General features: G+C 37.7%; 2 protein-coding genes across 8 annotated transcripts in view; one reads left to right on the top strand and one right to left on the bottom strand.

Annotated features, from left to right (window-relative positions):
• LOC100123623 (protein SERAC1) overlaps nt 1–4,019 on the bottom strand; it is a 5,169-nt gene extending 1,150 nt beyond the window's left edge. The window contains exons 1-12 of one of the 3 annotated variants that reach the window (XM_008214456.4): nt 3,741–4,019; nt 2,968–3,126; nt 2,702–2,829; nt 2,434–2,634; nt 2,130–2,365; nt 1,915–2,050; nt 1,691–1,834; nt 1,356–1,610; nt 691–877; nt 443–607; nt 242–369; nt 6–158 (exon numbers count right to left, since the gene is read on the bottom strand). In XM_008214456.4, coding sequence (XP_008212678.1) covers nt 6–158; nt 242–369; nt 443–607; nt 691–877; nt 1,356–1,610; nt 1,691–1,834; nt 1,915–2,050; nt 2,130–2,365; nt 2,434–2,634; nt 2,702–2,829; nt 2,968–3,038 — 1,804 coding nt within the window. In that variant the 5' untranslated portion in view covers nt 3,039–3,126; nt 3,741–4,019. Of the gene's footprint in view, nt 1–5; nt 159–241; nt 370–442; nt 608–690; nt 878–1,355; nt 1,611–1,690; nt 1,835–1,914; nt 2,051–2,129; nt 2,366–2,433; nt 2,635–2,701; nt 2,830–2,967; nt 3,518–3,740 lie in introns of those variants that run through there. The other 2 variants (XM_008214455.3, XM_032596750.1) reach the window with 2 other exon arrangements.
• On the top strand, nt 3,634–17,463 carry LOC100123628 (BUB3-interacting and GLEBS motif-containing protein ZNF207). 5 transcript variants are annotated; one of them, XR_004226640.2, is made up of 7 exons: nt 3,771–4,022; nt 5,102–5,228; nt 5,311–5,645; nt 5,718–6,039; nt 6,385–6,396; nt 6,863–12,618; nt 12,791–17,463. XR_004226640.2 is itself a non-coding variant. In XM_031922952.2 (7 exons), exons 1-7 carry the CDS (start codon nt 3,982–3,984, stop codon nt 12,901–12,903), a joined length of 1,398 nt encoding a protein of 465 aa, XP_031778812.1. In that variant the 5' UTR covers nt 3,771–3,981; the 3' UTR covers nt 12,904–17,463. The 5 variants fall into 5 exon arrangements, 4 of the variants coding, with proteins under 4 accessions (XP_032452642.1, XP_001607295.2, XP_031778812.1 ...); XM_031922952.2 differs by having other exon boundaries at nt 6,863–7,310; XM_031922953.2 differs by having other exon boundaries at nt 6,863–7,310; nt 8,328–17,463.

Raw genomic sequence — 17,463 nt, 5'->3', positions numbered from 1 at the left:
CTTACGTTCTCGAAGTTCTTGTACTTCTACAGATGGCCAAACTAACATTTGAGTAGTTTGATTCAATGCAGCAACGTGAGATCCTCTGTGTGGTGTGCTGTAAAAAACAATCCCTTTTGTGTTACGAACGAGATTGTTTTTATCGCCATTTTTCCACTCTGAAAAAATTAAATATTTTTTTAATATCAGTCAAACCACATAATAATTATGCACGTACATCATTGTAATTCTTATAAACTACCTTCAACAAGTAGTTGTTTCACAAGAAGTCCACCCATTGAATGACATGCCCAGACAATTGAACGTTTGCCCACACCAGCCATGATGAGTTTCCTCGTAAATTCACTGCTTCGCTCTTTAATTGTGCTCCTACAAAAATTAAAATCAGCAATTGCTTATTGCGTAGAATAATAAAACCAGATATTTAGATTCAAATAGTTACCTAACACCTTCAATCGGGCATAACGGAGTCCACATAGAGAGATTTGTATTATAGTTAATTCCGATAATACGTAAATTTGGCACATCTTTTGGTAACCAGTCTTTTGGCCAGCATTGTGTCCGTGATATGCAGTCTCTCTCGCTTTGCTGCATACAGTGGTCATCACTGTTTGAAATTTTTCATAAATGTAGGTATCATCTTCAATTTATATAAAAAACATAACATCAATTACGTGAAGCAATAAATACCCATCACAAAAAAATGGCCCTGTAGCTTTATTGTTCATGTTCACTGGACAGTCGTGCAATATGACTTCATAATCATAGCCGAGTCGTTGCCACTCTCGAACTTCTAAGTCTCGCGCTAAATCTTTCAAAAATTCTGAAGGATGATCATCTACAATGGCTCTTAAGCTGACTTTCTCATCTTTAGAAACTAGAAATATAAATGAAAATTATAATTTTAATATTGACTACTGTTTAATAGTATATTGTGCAACTAGGGGGGGGGGGGGAGGGCGATTTCTAACGAGGGTGAGATTTGAGCACGAGTTGGAGTCGAGGGCTCCGAAAGCGCCCGAGACAGAGACGAGTGCTCAAATTTCACCCGAGGTAGAAATTGCCCTCGCCCCCTTGTTGCACACTGTACTTTTTTTGACAAGTGCCTGTAAAGACCCGTTTTCATGCATATAGAGTGAATGGTAAGTTGCGCATTTTGAGTCGTAAACCACTCTCTTTCAAAAAATATCAATATTTTTCAAAAATTTGATTATTTTTGAGTGTTTATGAGTACCGGGAGGGAATGATTCCCTCCCGCACGCTCGAAATGAGCAGCTTGCCATTCACTTTAGAGACATGGAAACGGGTCTTTTTCATGCACGTGTTAAGAAAAATATCAATGCTTGTATACTCACTAGGTACAGGTACAGAGGTATCAATGTCTCGTTGACGCCAAGTAACAAATATACCACCAAGTAAACCATGTATAAAAACAACATCTAATTTCTTTTTAAAGTCGACTCTATGTAAAGGGTAGAGAGGATAAATTCTTTGAGAATACTTTTCATCTTCGTTATCGTCAAAATCAAGATTTGCAAGAGCTCTACTTGCTGGAGCTGCTAGACGAATATCCTTGTGACGCGACCACGAAGCTAAAATTCCAATCCAACCTATAAACAGTATAAGATGAATTAATAACTTCAAATTTTGCACTGAAGTAAGTTATTATCCAAATATTTCAATGAATTACCTGATCTAAATATATCTTCTAAATATTCTGGATGTAAGGACAAATTTGAAAGTATCTTAGCTATCAGTGAACATATATCTACATTATCACCCACGAGTTTGTAAACATTCATTAGAATCTGCAGACCTCCTGCATCAGCTACGTCTAATGATATGAAATATTTTGAATAAATTTTGTCCAGGTATGTACAAAAATAACAAAGTTAATCATAGCAGCTTATACACCTTTACTATGTTCTTCTAATGAAGAATGATGATGAACAGCATGAACACAGTTTAGTAAAAAATTTTGATCCCAGACTATGGGTGGAGGTACAGACACTCCAACACTAGTTAAGTCATGTTCAAAAAATGTAGTATCCTACAAAAAGGTTCGTGTTAATTTTTTATATTGATAAATTAAATTAAAAATTATGCAAAGAACATGAACGACATCTTACACGGTGAGATATTTGAAATTTGTGTAAAAATTGCAATAAGCATGGGTGACATCCTCCACATAGTGCATTCAGTTTGATCAGTAAATTGTGAAGTTTATCAACAATTTCGTAAAGTTTATATCGTTCATGAAAATATGGTGGGTTCAAAAAAAATCTTAAATTTGCCTTTGGAGATCTTGCCAGAGCAACAGCAGTCTTAGCATCTAACATTTGAGCAATTTGTCGATAATGCCAATCTGTAAATTGAACCATTTGTTACCTCACACTACTGTACAATTATAGTATTACATTAAGCCTTAAATACCTTTTAAATGTTTTAAGGAACTGAGAGAATGTACAGCTTTCTTCCTCTCTGTTTTGTCTCCTGTGGAAGCCAAATGAAAGAGTCGAAAGGCTAGATTACGGTTCACAGATTTCCACCATTTGGTAACTACGTAGGATAGATTCTTTGGTTTTTCTTTGAGGGATGAATGTAAATCATTTTCATGGCTGAACATAAAAATATCTGAAATATAAAGAATTAAACTTTACATAAAATCTTTCTATTTGCAGGCATGCACCATCATATTTACCTTTGAGTCGTGGATCATCGATGTAAATATAATGAGCTTGTTTATGCTCTAATTCAAGAATATTTGTTGGCACAACAGAATTTAGCAGCACCGAGGTTTGTCTCACTTGATATAGAAACCAGCAACCACTATTACAAATAACAAAACATTGCTAATGTAGACTTATCTTGATTTGCATTATCACAGTACATAAGTTACAAAAACAACAGTCTAACCTACAAAACGTACAGTCAACGAAAACTGCATTTAAATCAATGATTAATTACCTGACAACAACCATGCATATTCCTGACGTTTTTAAGTAGTAAACGGCCTTCTTGTAATTTTGAATTATCATTTTCGTCGAAAGATCTCGACGTTTTAATGTACTATTGAACGCACAGTGGAATGACGTCTATCTGGTTCCTCCATCGTCTCTGAGTTATCTGTATGTTAATGATAAATTTAGCAGGCACGTGCAAAATAATCAGGTGCTAAATTTTGACGCGAAATCCAATTATCTTTAATCTAGTTCGATAAATACGGCGTATATAGCTCCTTTGTACTCATCTTTGTTGAACCTCCAAATAACTTTTATTTACATTCTCTGAACCCCTGTATATACGCACAACATACTATGTCCGATCACATGATTTACAAACCAAAATTCATTAGATCGAAATGAATTTTTGGTCATCAAAAATAAATCAGTTATGGATCATAGAATGCCTATGTATACGTTCTTTTCTAAAATTCATTGAAATACAAAAATTTCATCAACAAAAACGCTAAAATCTATCAACTAAAATTTAAACTTTCCGCCACGCTAGCCAAAGCAAATGTATCGTCTGCTGCACAACTTCCGCTACATGCGCGCGCAACTATCAACGGCGGAAGTAGTCTTGCGGACATCTTGATAACACATACCGTCGCGGCAACACTGCCCGCGAGTCGTGACTGCCGCATCGCTCTCTCTCTCTCTCTCTATCTCTCTCTCTCTCTCTCTCTCTCTCTCTCCCTCTCTTTCAGCTCGCGCAGTTGCTTATATCTTTCCCAATACTTAGTGCAGCTTCAACGCAACGCCAAGTGTGTGGGTGCGCAGTGCGGCTAGTGCGACTGCAAGACAGAGGACGTTTGACGAGATTCCCGTGAGACGAATAGACGCGAGTCTGTACGCGGGGAAGCCTCGACTCCAAGAAGAAGCTGAACAGAAGTGTCTCCGTGTGTTCAGCTGGTGGTGATTGAGGCCATCATCAGAAAAGAAAGCGAGCCCCAAGGTCGTTAACGTCGCAGCTGCAGGCATGGGACGCAAGAAGAAGAAGCAGTCAAGGCCCTGGTGCTGGTATCCTTTGCCAAAAAGAAAACGCTAGCTATAGCTGCATCGCTAACAAGAACAAGTGCTTGTCCTTTAGTTTAGAGCCACGAATTTACGTAACGGTATACTTATTTTATGTGTGCAGGGAAGAGTCAGAGTATAGTCAATTTCGGAGCCACGCGTGTCGCGCATTTTTATCAACCTCTTCTTCCTTCTCTTCCTCTGTCTATCTGTCTCTTTTTATTACACACGCCCGTCGTGTGTTTTTTCTCTCTGTCGAGCATCGGCGCATCACCTTTTAAGTACGACGCTCGAGCTCGACTCGAGGGAAAAAAGCGGCGCGCGAGTGTATCTCTCTCCGGAAAATCGATTTTCTCTATTCTCTGCTGCGCGGGGGTGTACGAGAGGAAGAGGAGGGAATGCGGACTTTTTTCGCTTTTATTTTTAGTAGCCATCGGCCCAACGTAGAGACGCGATGATGCCATCAGCTAGCTCTCGAGATGTAAATAAACATATTGCTTCGTATAGAGTGAAAGGACGCTCGATAGCGGTCTATTTTTCTGGTTCTCTTGGGCTGGGGGATGAATGTTTGACGCAGATGAGACTGGGTTTATTGCTGGGTAAGAGTAAATTATGAATGCGTGGTTTGTCAATGATTGATATAGATTACTAAATTGCTAAGAGGACTATTATGTTATTTGTCCATTGTTGACCTAACATATCTCTGCATGGCTGATTCTACAATGAGGAACTTGATTAGCATTTTTTGATAATGTCATATCCGTTTGGGTAACAGCTGTGGCTTAAGATTAGTTTTTATGGAAAATAGCATTTGCATCGACTTGAAATCGACGTAACTGCTTGCTCATTTTTTTAGGCAATCGTGCAATATTACAAAATAGGTCATGCTTATTGGACATTCAGTTACTTGATTGCTTGAGTTTCTACTAGAGTGGTAGATAACCTTTAACATGTTTGTTGGTCAAACAACTTTCAAATTTAATGATAGATTGTCAAATTACTTTAGATTTTAAGGACCTATTAATGTTGGAGCAAATTTACATATTTTGCAATGTCATACATTTTCTTAACCAAGCATAATGTAGGTATTGCAACAGAGAATTTGATGACGAAAAGATTTTGATCCAGCATCAAAAAGCAAAACACTTCAAATGTCACATCTGTCATAAGAAGCTTTATACGGGTCCAGGCTTGAGCATACATTGTATGCAGGTATGTTACAATGATGAATAACATGAATTTGTGTTTGGTTATCTATTATTAGATTTATTAATAATGACAACTTCTTTTACAGGTTCACAAAGAGACAATAGATAAAGTTCCAAACTCACTCCCAAATCGCAGTAATATAGAAATAGAAATCTATGGTATGGAAGGAATTCCAGCTAATGACTTGAAGGAGCATGAAAGACAGAGGAATGGAGGCCGACCAGGTTCTCCAAGCTCTGGCGAAGATGAACCAGCGCCAAAGAAGAATAAACCAGAGGGTTTATTAGGTTCGGCTCCTGGAGCATTAGGTAGTTCAAACATGATGTCACATGGAATGCAAGGACATCATGGAATGTCCATGGGTCAATATCCCCCATCTATGCATCATATGATGGGACCCATGGGATACATGAATCCTGGGTAAATATCTATCATCCTAATCTCCAATTCTTAAACACCACTTAATTACTGTATTGTTATTTGCTTCAACAGTATGGTACCAGGAATGCACGGTATGCCGCCTGGTATGCCGCCAGTAAGTGGAGCATCAGGTCCACCTAGGCCATTATTCCCAGCCACAGCAGTTTCTTCTGCTACCTCGACATCATCATCGACGCCGCTTGGCACCGATTTCAAGCCTATTACGTCTATAGCCGGAGGTTCGATAGGACCTGTAAAACCAACGTTTCCCGCTTATGGCAGTATCGATAATGGTACCTCAACGACTTCTACCTCTAGTGATTCTAAAGTGAATATGATAGCTACAACAGGAGCATCTAGTAAAATAATTCATCCTCCAGAAGATCTCAGTCTGGTGAGTATCTTTTTCTTCTATTAACTATTTCAAATAGTAGAATATTACTATAAATTTATAAACTGCTAATTAAATAAGATCAATTGATCATAAAGAAACCGATAAATAATGAATAAAAATATTTTATTCTGTGCTTAGATGCTTCATCAAGTGTATTCCAAAATGCATGTGATAATACTATAGTTTAATATTTCCTATTCAAATTGTTAACAAACAAGGTATACATTTTCTAGAATTTTTCCTTTAAAAGTTAAACACTTAGAAATTATTATTTTGAGTAAATAGGTGTAATAGGTGTGAAAATATTAATATGAAAATTTTCTCTTAATTGCATTGCATCTACTGATGGATACTCTTGTAAGCTTATCTTGTCATTTGCTTTATCAGATAACAGTAGAAATGTTTGGAGTCATTCTAGCCATGACTTATTTTTCAATAGGATGTGTTTATATAGTCTTCAAACATCATAAATGCATCACTTTTGAATTTTACAAGTTTGGTTTGACATTTTTTTCTTCTTCACAATGCTGTGTAACCTTATTTAGTGGCCTCCTTCTTTTGTCTGTTCAAGTCTCTTCCTATTGTTCTAGTCAAGAGTGTCATGTCAGAGGCATTGAATACTGTGCAGAACCACATTCATTACTGCCCCTTAAAATTTTTAAAGCAGCCACCCTTAGAAGGTCTACTTCTAGCTTGAAACTACATCTCTCAAGTTCTTGTAGTATTATGTGCCTCTGCACTCCACAGCATTAAGAGTGTTTCACTGTGCAACTTGTTTCTCCTCGTCGTAAAACGAACCTCTAACAGCTGTCTTGATTTGCAGGAGGAAATCCGAGCGAGATTACCAAAGTACCAACGTAAAAACTCTGAGGAGACTCGCTCGGCTCAGCAAGAGGCGGCTCAGCACGCAGCTCAGCACGCGGCTGCTATGCAACACCACCATCAGCAGCAGCAGCAACAACAACAGCAGCAACAGCAGCAACAGCAACAACAGCAGCAACAGCAGCAGCAGGCTGCGGCAGCTTCGGCCGTGGCCGCATTCCAAGACCAACAGCAACGACAGCAGGCAGCTTTGAGCGCGTTGCAACAGCAGCAACAACAACGCTACCCGAGGCCACAAGTAATAGGAATGCCCCAAGTCTCGGCGGCGATGCCCGTCAGCTCCGTAGCGCTCATGGCGCCGCTGATGCGGCCAACCATGACCCTCGCGGCGCCAGCGCTCCTTCACGGAGGTAACATGATGCGACCGCCCCCAATGGGCTTGCCACCAGGTAAGTCTCCAGGATTTTCTTCTCAAGCTCGATTCTCTCGCTCTCTCACTATCGATCTGCCCGACATCCCACTTGTCCTTGACACCAGATATTTCTCTTTTATTTTATAAATATTATACATATATTATCTTTTTCACTTACGTGATATTTATTATCTATATATCTATATATATATATTTTTTGAAAATTTGTTTGAATCTCGTTTTTAAATAATTTTTTCATTCTATACATACAGAAAGTTTTTTCTTGTGTATTATACAATTTCTATATATGGCTAGGTTGTACTTTTTTTTGTTAAATTTGTGTTAGCTCATATATCTACAGACAAGCGAAGTATATACTTTCCCGAACACCCCGCCCTTCTCTCACCTTACACCCATTAAACAGAAGCGCGGCACAATGAGCCTTGTTTGCCTTGCTTTATGGGACGCTTGCTATTGGAGTTCCAACCGACAATAGAACCGTTCGTAAAATTTTATGGGCTCAATTATTTTTTAAACTGTTAACTGAAATAGAAATAATTGTTACTCTCACTTATAAGACTTTAGTAGAATTCTTCACTGTCAATTTTACAGTATTTTAGATTTGAAACTTCTGAAGAATCTATAACTTATTTTTTAAATATTTAATAATAATCTTCCAGAAACAACAATGAAACATGTATTTCCAATTTTTACGAAGTTTACGAAATATTTCGTATCTCTGAAAGATTTTAGAAGTTTAACGCGTGTAAGGGAAGGGAATGGAAGGGACAAGGACAAGACATTTAAATGACGATACCACTTGACTTTTATTCTCACTACTAGTCTGAAAAAGGACGAAAATAGATCACGCGATTGAACTAAACACGATTCTTTTTGAATGAAAGAACGCACGTACGCTAGGGACTCATCCGTTTTATTTCTCTTATGATTGAAAATTAGAGATTGACTTGTACAGATAAAATTGAAAAATCGACTGTCTCTCACACAGCGTCCTGCTGAAACAGTTTTTACGTTTTTAACGGTGCGTTTGCAGGGCGCCCTGTCACTCCTCGATGAGTGTCGAACCGAACCCCAGTCTCTGGTTACTAAAACCCGTGTTTTAGACAAGTGCAACAAGGTTGGTCCTTAGCAACTAGCATGCGGTGAAATGGCCTATGTATATCTCATTATAAATATTATATTACTATTATTATTATCATCATCATTACCCATTACTTCTACGCCACCATCGCATCGTAACCATCATTATGCTGTTTTGTTTATTAATATTGTTCATTACCACCATCATTATAACCATCCGCCATCATTTCTAACACTCATTTTTCTTTTAATTATGCAAAGCAATAATGTCGTGCGGCCAATCTTATTTTATTTTTAAGAAAGAATTAAAATTGTTTTGCTTTGAATATTCTTGGTTGCTCGACCATCGCGTAATTTTCTTTCTGCTGTACTTTATTTTTCATTTGTATTAACCTTTATTTTTCACTCATTTACCATTTACGTTTACTACTCATTTGTCTTGAAAAATCGGTCGCTCACCCCCTCATCCAAACGCGTAAAGTTTACCTTTTACTTTTGTTCCCTTAACGCTGCAGTTTTCTCCTGTATTTCTCTGTTCTATATCTTTATCTTTCTCTTTCTTACATTAACTGGTAGCTTGAAATTCCTGGTGTTGTGATAAAGTAGTGATGAGCGCTTTTTTGGGCACGGTACAGCTCCATATATTGATTAAAAAAAAACTGTCTTTGATTTTTTTTTCACTTTTTTTGGTACAATCGACTGTTTTTTGCTCTTGAATCTTCGTTCGGAGAATTGATGCACATTTTTCATGAAATTGACCGTCTTCCGCTGTATTTATCTCAAGTTTGTTTGTTGGATTCTTACTATGAGTATATGGCACTTTGAACACATACACACTTTTGAGTATATATAGATACAGCGGTAACCTCCCCTTATCCGGCGACTTATGTGTGTATCCGAGAGCGTAATAGCGAAGGGACTTGGCAAGTAAATTATAAAGAATTACTGTTATCTGTTAAAGTCATATGTAGAACTTTTTATTACGTATATATGCTTTTTATGTTGTAATCACCAATTTATTTCTTGGTCTCTTACGACCGTATTACCATCAGGATTATTGCATTGTGGCTAATCATGTGACTTGGCACGACGGCAATCGGATGCGAAAGGGTGATTATTCCTTGTCAATCATATAAGTTTTTTACAATGTGTCACTCGAAGTATAGGTCGGTTTCAATGAGCAGTTTTGTAAGTAGATTTTTTCTTTTGCTTTAAATAAGTATACTTATTAATTTTAATTCAATTAAAATTATAAGAATTGCGAATATTCCTTAGGATGTAGACTGATTTTTTTTGTTTTGTTGTCGAAGGGATAACGCCTCCTAGAGAAGCAATAAATGTAGAAAGCTTTGTTTAACGACTAATACTAATATTAATGACAATGAGAGTAGTTTATTTAACAGCATATTTATTATACACATCTTGCGAAATATATAAGCTGGCCTCACTAATTTTCATGCTTGTGTCGCCGAAAGAAAAGAAAAGCTTAGATGTTAATATAAAAAATTCTATATAACGCACGGTACGTTTCGTGAAAAGATCTGCAACAAGAACGAACTCAATAATCTATCTGTAATATTATATACGTAACTCATACTCACGCACGCTATATATTAAAGTTTTACATATATACATATATACATATAAATATAAATATGAATATAGCCCATATATAGCTTTTATGTAACATGAAAGATTTTTAGATAAGTCGAGCCGAACGACAGTAAGTAAACGAATTCACGTAACAAGTATATTTACCTAGACTTATTTTTAATTATTACTCATTTTTATTTTAGTTTACTTGTACTATACTCGTCATTAACACTAACCGGTTGGGAAAACTACTACTACTACTACTGTTTTATTTTTTTTTCTGTTATTTTTACTGTCATAATGCTGTTATTTATTTATATATACTATACGTGTTTCTGTTACGTACGCGCTGACTTTGTGCACAGCATAATCGGGGCGAGCTCCACGGGAGGCTAAGCGGTGCCACTGCTTCGACCCGAGTCTGCACTCGAAAAATCCAAGGGGAGAAAGAGAGAAGTTGAAGCTCAGACCTTTTACTCGTCTCATTTCTTTCACGGAATAAGCAAAAGCGAAACAGCCACGTTCAAGCGAATTTTCGGATGCTACATACTTTTGTTTTCGCAAGCCGCAAAAGGCGATTATTAAATTTTCCAGCGTGCGACCTAGTACTTTCCGAGACTCTCGTCCACATGCAAATTATACCTCCTTCTCTCATCCCCTTTCCGCTCGTATACTGAACTTTGGCATAGCTTGGCTTCTGGCGACCTCGACACGTCTCGTGCTCGGTCTCTATGACTTTAGAAGTTTTGTTTTCTAGTACACATATATTTTGTGAGAGGGTAAATATGAGCGATAGATGGGAAGTTCGGAAGATGCTCCGGGTGACAGCCGATCCGAGAATCACAGACGATATAGTTCATGGGGGTGACGAGGGGTCGCACAGAAAAGTGACTCCTGATCACCTTTTATTTGCTATTTTGTGTGTGGTATATAGCACCTTTTACTTCTTCGTTTGAATTTTTTTTTCTTGTATGCTTTTCAGTGTTCAAATATATATATATATATATATATATATATATATATATATATATATATATATATATAAAACACATATCAGAGCATTGCGATTCCGATTTGCACAGATGCATGCGTTTCTTTGGTTACACGCAGTCACAGACTTCGTTGTTAATCTTTGGTTTTAAGCAGATTGAGTTGTGCAGTGCAGTAGTTTGGTGCTGATGTATTATCACGTTTTTTTCACTTGATCTCGTTTAACAATATTACTGCTATAAGGCATTAAATAATTCTAAGTTCGACTATTGTATGGTATGAAGTTCTCAATGTTTTTCTCGGTGTACCCCTAGACTGACCTTCACTTTCTTCAACTTCTCATAAAAACCGTAGACGTTTGCATCCACGTAGCCATCAGAATCACTGTTATAACATTGATCCTCAGTATCTATTTCAAATTACTAACATAAAATTGATCTACTGTTTGACTAAGACTATACTTAGGTGCGGACATAATGAGAGTATCTGATTTTCAGTTTCTTTTTTTGCGCTCTTTGGGAATTTAATTTACATACTGACACGCCCCGTAGAACTTTACATACACACATCTACGCAACTATTATTAATTTATCACCTGTGGCGGTTCGCATTGAGATATCAGGTCTGGGTATTCGCTGCCTAGCTTTATTATGCGATAACGATGGTTTCAGAATGCGTCAAAGTTACGACTTTTTTTTTACAAATGTGAAAACAAGCATGAAAAATGCAAATCAGGACTTATTGAATTTATAGTTCTCTCGCAGAAAATTATGAACGAACTAAAAAGATTACTCGCATGAACTGCGTATTAAAACGTACTTCTGTATGAAAAAGAAAAGTTAATACACGGATTACAATTTTGTTCGACAGCGAGTATCGCAGAGCCTTTTATTATGCATTGTCGAGTAAAGCTAAAAGTAAAACACAATCACACGCTTCGCTTTGACACACAAACCTATATATAATTACATTTTCGAATAAACGTGCAGTATAACGTAATATAGACAACACACACTGTCGGCTGTCACCCGAGTTCCTTTCCATGAAATGCGTCGACGCATCTTCAAAACGACTCCGCACGTATAAGAGAAGAGCCTCTGGTCGTTTTGTCAATGCGATCGCGCGACGTAAGTACAAACCTTGAATTCAGAACCAAAAAGAAACACAAAATTACACACATGCGTGCAAGGTATTGTTGTCAATTGAAGAGGGTGTGAAGTGTCGACGTTGCCCCACGTCAGTATCCCCCCTTATTATTATTATCGACGTTATATATACACTGTTTTACTTTTTACGTTTTTATATTGATACGTTGTTCGCTGTGCGCTGTCTTTCGCTTGTTTATCGTTTTGTACTTTTATCTATTGATGTCAGAGTTCGTGTCACTTTTGTTAGTCATCGCATCTATATTGCACTGAGTATGTACGTATGACTCATACATGACTAACGAAGGCCGTATATAATTGATGCTCGTAGATCATTGCAATACGGAAGACAAGCGACGATGCACAGCGTCAAAATCTTGAAAATGTTTTCCCAATGGATATCCAAAGAATCTCTCAACATTCACACCCCCTTGTGTTATATATAAATCACCGCCTATGCGAGAGAGGTTTAACGACCAGATAATGTCGCATTATAATCCGAGCGGAGCTCCGAAGGTAGCCCCGTTCACTTTGAGTATCTATACATATCTATAATAATATCTATATCTATACCGAATATAACTATAAGCCAATATTTCCGAGCATCATAAGAAAGAACAAAAAAAAAACAAATCGAAATCTTTGAGATAAGCTAGAATTCAACTGACACGCAGCTCTGTTTTTGCAGGTATGTTGGGAGCAGCCCTGCCACCGGGTGCAATGCATCCGGCGTTCGCCGCCCCAATGGGCTTCCCTGGTGGGCCGATGCTGGCGCCGATGATGCATCCGCGTTTCAGATGATCGCCTCCGATCGCGGACGGGCCCTCGACCGCGCCGTCGTTGCACTTCGTGCTCTGGGCTCGACCCTGAACACGACGGAATGGGAGAGCAGGTCCCGAGAGACACACGTACGCACCCAGCCAAGATCCGACACGTCGATATATGCATTATATCTATATCAAGCAATCAGTGGTGAACGATTAATCGATCAATCGATCGTCAATTATTGTGACCAGAAGAACCTACGACGACTGTGACCACCACCACCACCACCACCACCACTACTACCCGGACACATCTCTCACTTACTCATTTCTCTGTCTTTGTTTCTCTCTCTCTCTAAACAACCCATCCGTCTGTCTCCCTTGACGCGGCCTCGGACTCTTTTCCTTGTACCTTATTCCTCTCACGCGGAGGGAGAGTGCGCGACGAGCTGGTGGGACAACACTGTGTTGTAATATTCGATCAAGAGCGAGAAAGAGACACGGAGAAAGGACGACCCGTCGTGTCCAGCGAGAGTATTTTGTCGAGAGTTTTTCGGGGGTCAAGGACGTAACGCTGTGGGTGATTTGCGTGTGAAAAGTCTTCCCGGAAGGATGTATAGCCGCGTTGGGTTGACCGAAATTTCATTTGAGTGGCTGTGCTGTGGCTAAATTTGACGGTGCCAATCTAACGTTTTTGTCGTTAATATCTTGATGAAATTAAATACGCTGTTCGGATTATGTAAAATCAATTATTTTCGTTGTTTATAGAGGCGTTAGTTTTTACTCGATTGATGCAAGTTCAGATATTAACTGTTAGATTACAGTTGTGACTAGAGAGTATTAAATAAGCAAAGTCAATTACTTAAGGTACGACACAGAAAAAATAATTTTCGAAGAATCAATGCTGTAATCAATGTAGCAAGAAGTAATCTTGACGCGAAGATTGCTGATGCAAACACGCTTTCCAGTATTTCAATTGATATTGTCGCTCGTGTGAATTGGATAAGTGTCTATATAACAGCCATAATTTTAATATTCGAAATCTCGCCAAGTAAGCGCACGGTGTTACGAACTAGCTCACCGCAAAAATTTCGCAAACGCACTCATTTGCTGGCATAGCGAGGCGTTCAACTTTCCGTGGTGCAAGAAGAGGGCTTCGAAAAAAACAACACAACACGTATAAAAAAAGACAGAGTAGTACACACCATACCACAGACAACCGAGAGATACTGCTCAGGAGAGCCTGCGCAAAATAAAGAGACAATTGATGTTGATAACGCGCGAAAGTTAAAAAGAGTGAGAGAGAGAAAGATATCGCTCCGTTTGTTATCTGTGCTTTTAAAATGCCACCGAGAATGAGACGCCAACTTACACGTGCCCAACTACAGCTGACAACGCATTCAACATACTCAGCAAATTCAAGAATCAGAAGTTAGCAAAATTCTTTGTTTATTATAATAACTATTCCATTACATACTTAATAATATTAACGTTGATGATGTGAATGCAAGATACTCGAGAAATCCGATGAGAGATTCGTTTGTTCAGTAGAAATGATGTCTACATTTTTTTTGCACAATATAGAATACAAATATAAATTTAATGAACATTTTTTAACATTATTTTATTGTAACCAAATCTAGTTTCTGAACTGACGAATCGCTTCTCTCAGTATCTGAGTCTGTATAGTCTCGGAAGGATGCAAAATGTGAGAGACAAGGTGACGCCCCTCTCGCGTTACTGCCAACGGGACAAGTCGCCCACAGCAAGCGGATTTTTCATTGGTAGTAACGCGAGCTAGGTCTGTGCTCGCCTCAGGTTAGTTCGTCGATTAGATTTTATTTTTAAAACGCATTAAAATTTATATGCTTGTACCGAGTTCGTTCATCGAGCTTTAGATATGACATAGAAACACATGATTGAAGGCAGGTCATCTCGAGGAATTTTTTAGAGTATTGAATTTCTTTATTTGTATATACTTACACTTTTATTAAAAAAAGTAACTTATATAAATTCGATAGTAAACGAATTTGTTGAAAATATGATTATAATGGCTATACTATTGCATAAAAGTTGTTGTGTGATCTATTTTTTTTATTTTCTTACTTTCAAGTGCTTTGTGTGAGCACACGACGTTTACGCATTTTTACTCAGTGTTACATCATTGTATTATTATTATCGTTATTATTATTTCTGATGTTTTATTTTATAAAGAAAGATCGAGTGTGGATTTGAATGTGTATTTTGACTTTTATCCGATAACACTTTATTTTCGAGCACAATTAGAAAGTTTCATCCACTCTTCTTACACTAGAGATCTACAAACTTCAGGCGATTGAAATATATATCTTGATACCTCATAGATCGTTAAAGTAGCATTTCTCACTCTTCTTTATTGTCATTAGCAAATGACATAAGCAAATGTCTTAACAAAGAAAGTATAAGGTGTCTCATGTACTTGAAGTATACTCTTTTAATCGTATGAATAATAACAATAAGCCTCGTGATCTGTTTCGATGAACCTTCTCGGTGCGAAAAAGCCTTTTCCTTGCAAGGAACAATTATTGGGCGGCGCATGAGTGAGTGGTAAGTACAGAGAGTATCAGATTAAATGTAGAGTAAGAATAATTGACTAAAAAAAGTCGAATGCGAATTACATGTGAAACGAGAGTGGTAAAGAATAATTTTTAACAAACAGCGGCTCTCAATACTCGACTCACGCTACTTCAACCGACTCTCCTCTCTATCTCTCTCTTTTTCTCTTTGGCCTCTTGCCAAGCTTCGATCGCGCGACCTATGTTTTCTTAAGTGCCACAGCTTAAAATAATTTTGTAAACTGGTTTGGCGGCGAAATAAGCAACACGTTTGACGTTTCTATCTATTTAAAATCACAGAATAGTCGACAATATGTTTCAACGGTTCAATCAATCATTATGTATTAGAAAATGTGAAAAATGTACTGCAACAAAATCTCCAAGGAATTTCGCAATCTACGCGTACTATAGTCCGTGATCGAGGCTTCTAATCCTTGTCCTTTCCTGAGTTAAAATCGCTTTCCTCATTCTCACTCTCTCCATCCTGAGCCATCCAAACTCCGCTCAGGCGTCACTGTTGCTGACCGACGATACTTTTTTTCTCTCAAAGTAAAGAAAAATTGTTATCAGCAAAAACAATAAAATAAACCTAATAAAAGTCCACGCTCTCAACCAACACTTCGAAAGCAAAACAGCGAACCGCGCCGTAAAACGACATCTGTACGTATTTAAAGCTACGCATTGTTTAATATGATAATAAATTATAAGAGCAACTCGCGTCGACGCTTGCGTTTCCCAGCGAGGGCTTATCTTGTTGTTGCTTCTTTAAACTATCATTTTTTTATATATTAAATGATAACGAGATGCGACCATGCTCTCCGTTGTTGATATTGTTAATTTTTTAAGCATCCGCGGCTGAACTGTCCAAGCGTCGCTGCGAAGTTACATTAATTTTCGAAATGTAGTTCTTCTGTTACTTATACTGAGTGTCATATGATTATCTCGACTGTTTTTCCGAATAAAGACGTTTTGTGGAATAAAAGCTCGAACTGGAAAATCTGGGCCGTGTTGCCCGCCCCTTTGGGACTTCGCTGTAAATGATCGTACATTATAGTGTCACGTAATTTTTAATAATTTTTGTACCAATTGCAGTGTCTGTGATGATTTTTGTTTTTTTCTTTAATTTTTTATAGTAAGATTTTTGGTGTCAATACATGCGTCATCATTCATGCGAAAATTGCGTTTGAGGTCCAATGGGGCTGGCAACGAGAGCCACATATTGTTTCAACCAATCACAGCTCTAATCGCTGTTGGACCTCGTCGGTCCCTTGCCGCATCAGGCAGGCGATTGTTTGGTCCTACCGTCTAGGATTTCGAGGCTATAGCGAGGTTTAGAGTACTGTTGCAATTTTTAACAAAATCGTTAAAAATTCATTTCAAAGATTTAGATTAAATTGTGCATGCTTGATAAATGAAATTGAAAAAGGTGATTCATTAAAATGAGCGTATGCCTCAATCAATAATGGATAATTGTAAATAATAATGTTTTGCATTATTAAGTTGACATCGGAATGATTGGTAATGAAGAGTCAAATTAGCCTCGTGGTCCGCACAGACGAGTGGCTGGACCGAGAAACAATATTATAACATGCCAAGTATTGATTTGTAAAGCTAAATTATAGCGCTGATAACATTCACAATAAACCGAAGTGAAGAACTTTGTAACGCCGCAAAATCGAGGTATGATTTGTCTTTTTTTTGCAACGAATTATATGCCAACTTACATATGAATATAATAACATAATAAACCATCTAATTAATAATATGATAAACATGATGCCGGAAATATTTGATACGTAAAGTGAAAAAGTAGACCACGAATTATTTTGATCGAATTCGTATCCAATTCTACAGCATTGTTCTTTTCAGCCAAGGGACATCAAGTGAAAACCAATCGACGAAGATTGAAAAGTAAACAAAGTTTTGAGCGAATAATTTAGTGTATTACACTTAAATGTGTATTAATTGACGTGATGAATAAAGAAATGAATTTGTTACGAGAA

The sequence above is a fragment of the Nasonia vitripennis genome, chromosome 2 (genome assembly GCF_009193385.2).
Source record: "Nasonia vitripennis strain AsymCx chromosome 2, Nvit_psr_1.1, whole genome shotgun sequence".
NCBI classification, from domain to species: Eukaryota; Metazoa; Arthropoda; class Insecta; order Hymenoptera; family Pteromalidae; genus Nasonia; species Nasonia vitripennis.
The sequence above is the reverse complement of the archived record's forward strand: the minus strand, read 5'-3'. Positions and strand labels throughout refer to the sequence as shown.

Coding starts and splice junctions, on each gene's coding strand:
- LOC100123628 (XM_031922952.2), top strand. CDS start 3,982: ATGGGACGCAAGAAGAAGAAGCAGTCAAGGCCCTGGTGCTG. Junction 5,229..5,310: donor TGAGCATACATTGTATGCAG/GTATGTTACAAT, acceptor CTTCTTTTACAG/GTTCACAAAGAGACAATAGA. Junction 7,311..12,790: donor CCCAATGGGCTTGCCACCAG/GTAAGTCTCCAG, acceptor CTGTTTTTGCAG/GTATGTTGGGAGCAGCCCTG.